This window comes from Rhineura floridana, chromosome 4 (assembly GCF_030035675.1).
Source record: "Rhineura floridana isolate rRhiFlo1 chromosome 4, rRhiFlo1.hap2, whole genome shotgun sequence".
Lineage (NCBI taxonomy): Eukaryota > Metazoa > Chordata > Lepidosauria > Squamata > Rhineuridae > Rhineura > Rhineura floridana.
The window spans coordinates 116,392,327-116,405,540 of NC_084483.1; the positions used below are offsets into that span (position 1 = coordinate 116,392,327).

Here is a 13,214-nt window from a genome sequence, read left to right on the forward strand (position 1 = left end):
TTTTTACAATGAAGGCGTATGCCTAATGTCAATTGGCAGGGAGTTCCAAAGCGTAGGTGCTGCCACACTTGTTTTGTTGTTACATGCCTTCAAGTCGATTTCGACTTATGGCGACCCTGTGAATCAGCAACCTCCAGTAGCATCTATTTTAAACCACCCTGTTCAGATCTTGTAAGTTCAGGTCTGTGGTTTCCTTTATGGAATCAATCCATCTCTTGTTTGGCCTTCCTCTTTTTCTACTCCTTTCTGTTTTTCCCAGCATTATTGTCTTTTCTAGTGAATCAGGTCTTCCCATTATGTGTCCAGAGTAGGATAACCTCAGTTTCATCATTTTAGCTTCTAATGATAGTTCTGGTTTAATTTGTTCTAACACCCAAATATTTGTCTTTTTTGCAGTCCACGGTATCTGCAAAACTCTCTTCCAACGCCATATTTCAAATGAGTTGATTTTTCTCTTTTCCGTTTTTTTCACTGGCCAACTTTCAATTCCATACATAGAGAATGGGAATACCATGGTCTGAATGATCCTGACTTTCGTGTTCAGTGATACATCTTTGCATTTGAGGACCTTTTCTAGTTCTCTCATAGCTGCCTTCCCCAGTCCCCGCCTTCTTCTTTTAATTTCTTGACTATTGTCTCCCTTGTGGTTAATGACTGTGCCAAGGTATTGATAATCCTTGACAAGTTCAGTGTCCTCATTGTTAACTTGAAAGCTGCACAAATGTTCTGTTGTCATTACTTTAGTTTTCTTGACATTCAGCTGTAGTCCTGCTTTTGTGCTTTCCTCTTTAACTTTCACAGCATTTGTCTGAAGTCATGACTGGTTTCTGCTAGTAGTATGGTATCGTCTGCATATCTTAAATTATTGATATTTCTCCCTCCAGTTTTCACACCTCCTTCATCTTGGTCCAATCCCGCTTTCCATATGATATGTTTTCTACGTATAGATTAAACAAATAGGGTGATAAAATACATCCTGTCTCACGCTCTTTCCAATCGGGAACCAATCGGTTACTCCATATTGTCCTGTCAGTAGTCTCTTGTCCACAGTATAGGTTGCACATCAGGACAATCAGATGCTGTGGTGCTCCCATTTCTTTTAAAGCATTCCATAGTTTTTCAAGACCTACACAATCAAAGGCTTTGCTGTAATCTATAAAGCACAGGGCACTTTTCTTCTGAAATTCCTTGGTCCATTCCATTATCCAACGTATGCTTGCAATATGATCTCTGGTACCTCTTCCCTTTCTAAATCCAGCTTGGACATCTGGCATTTCTCAGTCCATATATGGTAAGAGCCTTTGTGTTAGAATCTTGAGCATTACTTTACTTGCATGGGATATTAAGGCAATAGTTTGGGTATTACTGCATTCCCTAGGATCCCTTTCTTTGGAATTGGGATATATATTGAATGCTTCCAGTCTGTGGGCCATTGTTTAGTTTTCCATATTTGTTGACAATAGTTTGTCAAAATTGGGACAGATTCAGTCTCAGTAACTTGTAGCAACTCTATTGGTATGCCATCTGTTCCTGGTGATTTGTTTCTTTCGAGTATTTTAAGAGCAGCTTTCACCTCACATTCTAAATTTTCTGGTTCTTCATCATACGGTTCCCCCGTGAATGAATCTGTCACCCTTGCATCTCTTTTATATAGTTCTTCAGTGTATTGCTTCCATCTTCCTTTTATTTCATCTCGGCCAGTCAGTGTGTTTCCATGTTGATGATTCATTTTGTGAAGAAAAGCGACTAACAAATTTAATGAGTAAATAAATAATAAATAATTATTACAGTCATCCTGTAATTACTTGTGATCCTGAAAAAACAGCCTGTATAATGTGTAATATGACACTTGAAGAATTAAATATTAGAACTTGGTATTATGGGCTAGAGTTACGTTTTCCCCTTTGGACTTTCCTTTGCTCTGCTTTTCATTTTCATTTTCAGTTGTGCTGTCTATCCAGCCAGTAATAAAGAAGCATGTTTGTTTGCCTGCAGTAAGAAGTAAAAGTTTGTTTATTCTGCACTTATTATAATGAGTAGATCAGGATTGGGTGCTTATTGCTAAAGGGTGAAATAAAGAGGGAACTTAAAGTGATCTGAAAAAATGGCTACCTTTTACCCTTTTAAAGCACTCATAATCATAGTGGCTGTTTTTTCTTCTTTTTATTGAATATTTGATGGCAAAGGATGAAAACAGCCCTAGAGCCATAGAAATATTACTGTGTACATTACAGTTAGTTAGTTAGCTCAAAGGATACCTTAGCTGTAACTCAAGTCTAATTTCTGGTTTTCCCAACATGTGCAGCTCAGTATGAGGACTTTTCAGCGTTTCTGGACAGAAAAATCAACTAAGCTAATAGTAAAAAAAAAATCCAATTGCTTTCCCCAATTAGTTTCCAATTGCTTTGTTTGTCCTTTATATAGCAGCCAGTTAAAAAGTTTTCCCTTGATTGCCCAACAGGAATGAACCTATAAAGGCCAGGTACAAGACTAGGAGGGACTCTTAAGGGGGAGTTAACAAACACACCCTATAAAGTTTATTTTCTCTTGCCCTTCCCTACACTTGTAGTATTCACAAGTTTGTTTTTCAGGTGGAATCTAAACCTGAGATACCTAATGTAGCATCAAAGCCAAGCTCAGGAGTTCACTGTCTTTACCAAAGTAGTTCAGTTCATGAAGAATCAGAACACAAGGACAGACCACAGGTGAAAAGGGACTGTAGTTATAGGCAAAGCCAAGCTTTTAGGAGACAATTCAACTGATTAAACTTCATTCATGTAAGTTAACACATTCTCTGGAAGGAGGAGTGAGGGGGAGGCCACTGCCTTCCCCTTCCCCTGACACGACCCTCATGTCCTCTCCACCAGTGAGGGGAAGGGGGTATTGGCTGGCACTGTGCACCTCCTCCCCCATGTCCCACTTAGAAATGTGGCTGCCCCACCTAACAAGGAAGACTGGCTACAGAGCCAGTAGCCAGATGGGGGACAGATGACAGTTACTCTGAGTGAAATGTTACAAGACCAGCATTGCTTTTCCCATACATTACCTTGGAGACGTGGCTAGAGTGGAAATCCATCTTCCATGTAGCCGTAGAGGGAGACGGCAATGCTGGGTTTAACCACATGGGCTGAGCCTATAGATGTCAAACTTCTCACAGTGTTACAGTCATCATGCTATTTATCTTTTTAAGAACTCATCCAGACAACAGCTGCATTTGGACAATCAAATCTCTGCTTAAATGTCAAGATGTGAATAAGTCTTACGAATGTTTATACAGCCACTTCGCTCCTTTCTGCACAAGCTGGCAAACAAACCAGGAACTTACAATTAACTATAACTTCCTATTCATTCAAACCATGAAACTATGATGAACAGCTTTGTAATAAGCCAGCACATTGAGGCAACTTCACAATGGCGTAATATCCTGGTTTGTTCTGAAGTTATTAACCATATTTCTAGGTCCACATGAAGTGTCTTTAATGGAAGACGTCCTGATTTGTTTGTTGGGTTGTGCAAAGTGAAGAGTGAAGCAGCTGAGTGCACAGCCACAAAGCTCAACTGAATGCAGACAGTGTGAACATCCAGATGCAGATGTTCATTGTCCATCACCATGCTGACTCAGAAGTGTCAACCTCCACAGAAACAGTATTCTTTATTTTTTTTCTTTCAGTTGTATCCCACCTTTCTTCCATGGTGGAAGTTAAGGTGGTATACATTGGATTCCCAGCAATGGATTAGAATCTCAGGTGTCACTGTCTTTTATACCTGTACTTTTCTCTTTGCAGACTCGGTTTGATATAGCTGTGGCAAGTGAAATCATGGCAATCTTAGCACTGACCAGCGGTCTGTCAGATATGAAAGAGAGAATGGGGAAAATTGTTGTTGCTAATGACAAAAAAGGAGAACCAGTAACAGCAGAGGATTTGGTAAGGATCACATAATGTTTCTTAGAAGTCCTTTTGCTTTTTAAGGCATGATGCACCGTTGTTGTTTTTTAAATCCACATTTAGCTAATTTTGGAGATGTAGTATCTCTGGGGGTGCACCTAATTACCAAAGAATCAAATGGGAAGCCATGTTCTGGTCAAAACTGCTCATGATGGAGATTTATGTTTTCAAAATCTCTTCCTGCCTACATCAGCGATTCTCAAATGTGGACATCAGAACCTGGAAGAGGGGCACAAGATAGCAGGAAGAGGTAGAATCCTGAGGCCGATGGAGCCTTCTTCACCTTGCCAGTGAACTATGGTGGGATGAATTCCATCTAGCAAAAGACTCTAACTAATTCACATTGTATTTTTGGGCTTGATGGCTTTCCCACTTGTCCCATCACCTTAACCTGCTTTTGGAATAGCTGCTGCTTCTAATAATGTGTCCAGGGCCAGAGCCAGCCACTAGTGCGCCCTTGGGCAGCAACAGTCCTACATGTAGCTAGCACGGGCTTAAGTAAGCCTGGCTGCCCTGCCTCCCATGTTGTCAGATCAGAATGCTAGCATGCTGTGTGCATGTGCATGCGCTGATGTGGCAACGCGGGAAGCAGGACGGCCGGGCCTGTTTAAGTCTGTGCTGGCTGCATGGAGGAGGTGTTGTCTGGGAAGGTGAAGCTCCCACTCTGCGATCCATGCCAATGTCAGGTGACAGGGCACACCAGGGATAAGGATTTGACACTCCTGCCACCACCTTACCCTAGGCCACAAATCATACCCCACAGCCTGATGCTGGCACAGATCACGGAGCTCCACCGTCCCAGCCCCAGCCTCTAGATTTAGGCAGTGGCCCTTCTGAGCTGCAGGGAGCCTCGGACCCATGCCCAAGCTGGCTGCCTGCTGGTGCCAGGCCAGCATGTGTCCCTGTGTATGGTTTCAATTCCCCTTTCCACCGCTAGGTAGGATTAATACTGTCAGCCAGGAGTGGGGAAATTTGTTTCAGCTCAAGAGACACATTCCCTTTTGGGCAACCTCCCAGGGGCCTTTCTGTACATGCTCACACACTCCTCTCTATTTTCTGTCCAGGCAAGCAAAAGACATTATCAGTGTTGAAGGACATATTCCAGCCCGGTGAACCAGTACTAATGAGGGGTATGGCCTAGGGAGGGTCCCAAACGCTACATAGAGATTCCAGAGGGTAGCATTTGTCCCTCAGGCCCGAGGTTTCCCATCCCTACCTTAAACCATGAATTTTTGCAGGTTGCATGCATATGACTGCATGCAAGGATTTCTGCATGCTGTCCTGTGGTAGAGATGACTTGAGAAGTGGACTAAGAAGGTAGAATGAATTTAGAAAGGGACTCCAAGTCTGTTGCTGTTGGCGATTGTATTGTTGATACAATTTTGATGGCGATGATTGATGCTGCTGCTTCTAATGCCATTTGTTTTATTTTTTTGTTAGGATTCTTCTAATATTTGATCTGTATTTTTTATCTGTAAGCTGGCTTGAGTTTGATTTTATCATAGAAAGACTGGATATAAATGTCCAAATAAATAAAAAGTTTGAGAAATATGACCTGCATGCATATGTTCCCACACGTTCAAAAAAGGGCTAGGGTTTGCAGATTAAAACTTGGGAGTGGAACCACAAATAATCTTTTGTAGAAAAGGACAGTATCCTAAATTTTAAGTCTCAGAAATATTTTGAAGTCACGGAGTGCATACTTCCATTAACACTTAGCATGTGCTCAAAAACGAACCCATTGTAAAGTTGCCTAATTTTCTCTATATTAAAATTAGGTTTTGACAATAATCTTCAATTCATTATTTAATGTTCAATCTAAACCTCTAATTCCTTCTCTCTTTCATTTGTTTCGGATGTGAATAATGTTTAATATACCCTACAAATATGCAATTGCTCTTAATTTCAGGCTGCTATACTACATTTTCAGTTTAGCGTAACAAAATCTAAAATACACATTGGAAGATGAAAACCAGATGCTGCAAGGGCTGGAGGAGGCTGAAAAGAAAAGATAAATTGAATATTTCATAAACTCAGAGGCTCCTTTCACAAGTGTAATGGATTTTAAAAAGCTAGCCTCCGTAATGGAACTACAGAATTTGTTGCCAAAATATGGTGTTCATTGACAGACTAGATTGCAATTTGGCTGCGGTATTATAACAAAATGCTTGATGGACAGATGCCCTATCTCCATGGCAAATTAAACTGGCATGCCCAAGGTTAGTATTTCAGCAGCCATGAAGAATATTAAATAAATATGTAGCTATTTGTTTAGTAGGGAAGCTTCTCAAGTTACTGTGTGAAACTTCTCAAGTTACTGTGTGAAACTTCTCAAGTTACTGTGAGGATTTTTTTAAAAAAATTGTTGAATAAACTCATTTTACAAATAGCATACAGGTGAGGATATTGTCTAGGGTCCATTTGAGTTTATGTTAGGGACAAAAAACTTATCAAAAGGCACATCTTAATTTATGGAGCTCTTTTCTTTTTTTTTACAACCAGTGTTCTATGTGGTCTTGTTTCAAACGTTAGCAAACAAAATATCCAACCAGAGAGTCCATCTGTATTTGTATGCCATGAATTTGTATTGAGACAGTTATCAACAGAATTCAGTTTTTAATCTTAGAAAGCACAGTTTCTGAACCTCTGTGCCTTAATGAAGATGATGTCTTGTTAGAGAAACTATATCAGTCCCTAAAGATCAGGAAAACGGGTTAGGAATAGCCATGAGAAGAAAGCTTGGAAGTTGCTTTACAAAAAGCCTGCAGCTTTTTATATTGATAGCAAATTGTTGAGTGCCAGCAAATGGAGGACTTGGCTTTCTGGTTGCAGCTGCCTGACCAGTTTGCAAGCAACTACAAAAAAGGACTTCTCTCCTATGGTCTTACATAAGGCTCCATCTAGTGTAGCTCAGCCAGATTCCTCTGGGAAGTCCACAAGCAGAAGATAAAGGCAATATCCCTCTGGTATTCAGAGGCATACTGAATACTATACCCAGAACCTGGAGGTTGCATGTAGCCATCATGACCAGTAGCTATCAGAAGCTTGGGAAGTGCTAGAACTCCCTCCAATTTGGATTTGGTACCAAATTTTTCATTGATTCACTCATTCACTATTGTAACGGAACAGATTTTTATGTAGTTATTTTCTGTGGCTGTTTTCCTAAACAGATTTTTTTATCAACATTTTCTTCAGTTTATAGATATTTCCTTTAATTGATTGCCATTTCCTTTAAAATATCAATATTTCCTTAAAAATATAGATATTAATATCAATTTTTTTCCAAGAGAAAAAAAGGGTCAGTAAAAGCAGAGGGTTATGGACAAAGAGCAAATCTGAAGATACTAGCCCGTTAGGTCAACATAATGCTTTTGAAGTGGCACTGGCTAACGGATCCCATCCCTATCAGTAGGAAATGGCATTGTGGGGCTGCACTGCTCACCTGACCTCCCTCTGGCTGAGTCGCTGCTTCATACCAGGATGTAGAAGAGGAAGGGAGAGGTGATGGAGAGGTCGATGCCATGCAAACGTGCTGGCAGAGCCAGTCTGGTGCTCCTCCCGGTGCACTGCGCTGACCTCACTGCTGCCTCATCTCTCCCTCTGTCTGGCCTGGTGTGCAGCAGTGATTCAGCTGGGAGAGGTCAAGTGAGCAGCACATTGCCACCATGACATCCGCTTCTGCAAGCTATTGAGAGACTTTTCCTTCATAAATAAATCCTCTAAGCTAATAGCCATCATTGTATCTTGTGCAATGAATTCCATAGTGCCATGTGAAGAACTACTTCCTTTTTTCTGTGCTGAATCTTCTGCCAATCAGTGTCATAGGATGAGCAGAATTTTATATGGGCTCAGAGTGTCTCTGTCCACTTTCTCCACATCTGCATAATTTTAATAAATTACTATCATGTCCCCCCCCATTGCCTTTTTATTTAAACTTAAGAAAAGTCCCAAATCTTGGTTGTAGCCTTTCCACATAAAGAACGTTATCCATGCCCCCCACCCCCCAAACAGTTTGGTTGCCCTTTTATGTACTGTTTCCAATTCTGCAGTGTCAACTTGGTGATTAAAGCTGTACATAGTATTCAAAATGTGGCCTTACCAGAATTCTGTATAAAAGGAATTATGATATTGGCTGTTCTGTTTTCAATCTCTTTCCTAATAATACCCAGTGTTGTGTGTGCCCTTTTCATTGCCCTTATATGCTGAGTCAACATTTTTCTATGAGCTGTCTACCACAACCTTAAGATTTCTTTTCTGGGTAATCACAACCCATTCCTATTCCAGCAGCATATATATGCTTAGGATTTTGTTGTTGCTCTTCCAATATGAGTTTTACTCACTTTGCATTTTACTTACATTGAATCTAATTTGTCATTTTGTTGTCCATTTACCCAGTTGGGACAGAGAGTTTTGGAGCTCTCCACTGTCTGCTTTTGATTTCACCATCACAAATAATTTATTGCCTTCCACAAACTCAGTAGCATTTTACTTGTGGCTATTAAGAGAGAGCATTTTCTGGCCTGGTGGGCAAAGCAACCTTTCCATAGAGCTGGTAGGGGACTGAAAAGTCACCTAGTCCAACACTTGGTCTGCAAGGCAGAAATTCCCTACAGATCACTCTGCACAATCCACCTACACTGTGCCAACAGGAGAGTAAACGGGCCACCAAGAGAGGGAAGATGCTTGTGAAGCAGTCAGCTCGCATTGGCTCCAAGTTCAAGCCTGTTACCACCTGACCTCTCTGTTTGCTCCGTGGAGAGTTCAGTTATTGAACCTCCTCTGTACACAAAGGAGGGGATTCCTGCTGCAAAGAAGTTTCTTTCAAATAGTGGGCAAATAAGGTTTGTCTGTGAACAAGACTCCATAAACCTACCTGCAAGGTTGCCAGTGACCACCTGTCCCCCAATGTCTCTGTAATGTGTTGAGTACTTGTGGATGGGGGATGAACATGGTCTCTCAGTTCACACTGTCTTTGTAGAACGCTTGCAAAGGAAAACAACACTCAACCAGAGTCTTCTGGAATGTACTTTGGCATGATTTTCCCCCTTGTAGAGGGGGGAAAGCATCATGAGTCCCTTTTGCTCTTTCCCTTGTGCACCCTCTTCGCAGGCACTGGGGAAAGGAGAAGCAGCATAAGGGACTCAGGGCACTGCTGCAAAAGGACCTTCCTCCTCCTCTTCTACAACTGCTTTTGTTTTCTTCAAAGCCCAGTGCAAAGTGAGACATACCTCCCCCTTCTCTAAGTCCTCTGAAATGTGTAAAGGTCTTGGGGAAGGCCTGTTGTGGCTGGTACAAAAGGCAAGCTACAGTTTGCGGATCTGTGCATTAAAATATTTATATTTTTCAGTGCATGTATTACTTATTTAATTGAATTGAGTTGTATATAACTCAGGCTTTTTTATCACTGGTTAAGAGTTTATAGTGATAGAGGCCATGGACAGTATCCAACTAAGCAGCTCTGCTAGCAGACGTTTTAGCTATACAGCGAGACTTCGTAGTCTTCTCTCCTCCCCATTTGCCCCCAGCATGCCTCATAAACCTTCCAGAGGTTCTCCCAATCCTACGGAGCAGATTTACGGGGGTATGGGGAGAGCATGGGGTGGGAAAGTTCCAATGGGCAGCTATAACTCCTTCTGCTAGTTTAGCTGGAAACCGCCCCATATTTCTTATATTTTAAGCATCACCCTATGTGGAGATGATAATGCTTTTAACGGTTGTAGTTTTGTTGTGTTTTGCTAGACACTTTGATTCCTTAAACCATTTTATTTAAATTTCTGCTAAGTAATATTAGCTTGAAAACTAAAGCTATAAGCAGTTTCTGTTTTTTAGGGAGTAACTGGTGCTTTGACAGTTTTGATGAAAGATGCAATTAAACCAACACTGATGCAGACATTAGAGGTGAGTCCAGTCATCTATAACCCTAACCTTTCACTTCCTTTCTTAAAAAGACTATATCTAAGTTGGCAGTGAATGTTTTAAAAGATTTAAAATTAAATGTACAATTGATTTTACAACATGGCTCCTTTGTATATTTGATTTGCATGGGAGCTTTACAAGGCAGGTTGTTACGAGAGGGTTTTTTTCCACTTCAGTCCAAGAACATTTGAATTTCCATAAGAGTACCTGTGCTAGAAACACAGATTTGGATTACACAAGGGAGGGTTTTTTTTGCCAACTCTGCCTTTTGTCTTCAGACTCTTTTGCCATACCCTACATCATTCCTGGGAGGATTCTTGGGAACAGCTTTTGAAGTGGATGGTGGAGGCAAAGGGGTAGGAAAGCTCCATTCTGTGAGCAGAACCCTTTGCACAGCGTCAGGATCCATGGGATGGTTAAGAATGAGGCTGCAATCTATACATGCTTAAATTCCACTCCATGGGAGTTAAGCATATATATATATGTCACAGCAATCACAGCCTCTCCTTTTATAGTTCTTCAGGAACATAAATGATGAAATGTGGTTTGTCACCCATCAGAACTAAACAGTACATAAATGGGCTTTCTGTTTTTTAAAAAACATAGTATTAGGACATACCCTTTTACCATATTTAAATATATGTTTATAAAAAGATAATTGGTGTGACTTTAGAATCAGAGTCATAGGACTTGCTTTGGTTTAAGCGTGGCAGTTTTACTTGAAGCCCCTTCCAAAATGACAAAAGAAAAAACAGCACTTAATTGATTTGGATCTAGAGAAACTGCAAGTGTAGTTCTGTTCACAGAAGAGAGGAGGAAGGCATTTTTTGTCAATTCCTCCTTCTACCTGTGACCTGGGAGGTGTGTCGGATTGGCTCCACTGATGTGTTTACACCACTTTGACCTTCTCATTGCTCACCTGTCTCCCTCTTGGTACGCAACAATGACCCACCTGCTGAGAAGATAGTATAGAGGCTCCACTCCAACCATCGAGCTGCTTTTGCTCTAGAGGACCTTTGGAGAAATATGGGAACTAGTCTTGGAAGCTTGGAAGCAGATAGAAGAGGGTATCAGCAAAATTTCCTCCATTCCCCCTTCTGTTAGTTGGAGCCTTCTCTGGATTATCAGCCCTTCTGCAAACAGAAGGAGCTCTTCCATTTGAGAAAGGACCACTCTGAAACCAAGCCATTATACTTTTTTGATCTTTTTCTCAGAGAAGCTTTGCATTAACGTATGTGCCCTTTAAAACAAAGCACAACACATGATTGCTCTGCTGAAAACTTCTTAGCATTATTGCATTTCTTATATATAAGAGGGTTTATATTTTATGTGGTGAATTTTATTACAACCAGCTTTCTCTTAGCCTAATTTTGGTTTGGTTGTATCCATTCATGTGGCCAAATAGGATGTATGCATGGGTGCGTTAACAATATTTCAGCATAACAAATCTAGGGATCATAGGAATGATGAAGAATAATGTTGGCATAATATATACCCCGAATTACTATTCATATAGTATTTTTAGTGTACATTGTGCATCACTCATGGGTAACTATTGGAAGATATTATTAAGTAAAGAACTATAGCATTGTGTTATTTTACAAAAATAATAATAAAAAAGCACACCAATGGAAGTTGTCCGTAGAAGACATAAGATACTACCTTGTGTTTGGCTGTGGGCATTCTTAAAATTGTGTTTGTTTTCTTAATAATCCTGGATTGACCTGAATTGGACTGATTTGGTTCAGGATCTGGGATTTGTCTGGAGTCGGTGCATAGCCCTAACATTTATATGCCATCCAGTAACAAACAATAAAATACAACTATAGGCAATAAATATAAAGTAGGGAGTAAAATCTTTATAATGAAAAAAAATCTTGGTGATACCAAAAAATAACTTAAACTAAGTTTTAGATTTAAAATGTATGGGTTTTTAATTGTTTAGTAATATAAAAGAACTTCACCTGGTCCCGAAAATACCACAAAGTAACTGAAAAGGCAAGCATCTCCAGGGAATGCATTCTGCATCCTGGGTGCCATCACCAAAAAGACCCTTTCCCAGTAGCTGCCCACTACATCTCATTTGATAGGGGTATGTGCAGAAAAGTTTCTAAAACTGGATAAATACATGTGGGTGTGTACCATTCCTTTTTAAAAATCATGAAATTTGCCTATTATCCTTTTCTGATTCTTGTCAACCTCTCAGGAACCATTCAAATATTACTGCTGTGCAGTGGAAGTTGGTCCATTAGGGCAAGTGGGGCACTGCCCACCAACCTCAGCCTGCCCTTGACCAGTTCCCACCTGCCTGCCTTCTCTCTTAACAATCAGCTCTGCCTACATTGGTACTGGCTCAACTACTGTTGATCTCTCTACAGCCCACCCTACCAGTCCAAATGAGTACCAGTCACCATTGCTACTTTGCATTTATATAGCATTTTAAAGCTTTGAACCAATCACACCAGTAATCATATATCAGCACGGAAACAAGGGTCTAGCACACTAATATTCACTATAAGTCTTGCTGAACAAAGTAGCTTGTTGGTTGATTGAATGAGACCCAAAAGCTACTGAAATTATTTCCTTGATAAAAAATGATCAGTAGCCATTCCTGTTGGTTTGAAAAGAATAAATATATATTGCATTTATTCAATAATACTGATACCATCAGGGACTATTATTTGCTATTTCTGTACAGCTTCAGTTTTCAGTTTCAAAGCACACGTAGCAGAATAGCTATCATTGATACAAAATGTCCTCTTTTGGATATGCTCTCCCCCGTCTTTATATTACATTCCTTTCTTCACTCCCCTGGCCTTCTCCATTACTTAAAGAAAACTTGTGTTTTCACAGATGGGATCACCATAGGTTCTCTCTTTCATATGTCTCCTAGAGGAATTTTAGAGCTGTTGGATCAGATAGACATTTATTAGAATCTCATGAATCAAATAACTTAAAGAGAGCTACCAGATACACTATTTCTTTTTAATTATTTCTAATCCTTAACTCCTATGCATATCTACTCGGAGTAAGGCCCATTGAGTTCAGAGGGGTTTACTTCTGGGTAAGTGGGTATAGGATTGCAAGCCTCAGTTAAACTGGCCTTTAGAGCCTAAGTTAAAGCAGCTGGCTTGTGACAGTGAATATTTGAAAGTAGCAGTACCAGATGTCACACTCTCCTGGGAAAAGAGGCAATTGGACAGAAGGCATTTTTCAGAGTTCTCCAGATTGCTTCAGCTGCTTGAATAGCACAATAAAAGGTTTTTAACCAGCAAAGCAGCTACCTAAACATGGGTCCTAACTTCATCACTAAAATAGCCATCCCAGCTTGGTGCTCTCCTCAGGCTTTGG

The 13,214-nt window shown here is 40.4% G+C and overlaps 1 protein-coding gene across 3 annotated transcripts in view; it reads left to right on the top strand.

Annotated features, from left to right (window-relative positions):
• MTHFD1L (methylenetetrahydrofolate dehydrogenase (NADP+ dependent) 1 like) overlaps positions 1-13,214 on the top strand; it is a 202,261-nt gene that overhangs the window by 74,772 nt on the left and 114,275 nt on the right. For 2 of the 3 annotated variants that reach the window (XM_061624123.1, XM_061624122.1), the window contains exons 18-19: positions 3,786-3,926; positions 9,777-9,845. In XM_061624123.1, coding sequence (XP_061480107.1) covers positions 3,786-3,926; positions 9,777-9,845 — 210 coding nt within the window. Of the gene's footprint in view, positions 1-3,785; positions 3,927-5,856; positions 6,377-9,776; positions 9,846-13,214 lie in introns of those variants that run through there. The other variant, XM_061624124.1, reaches the window with a different exon arrangement.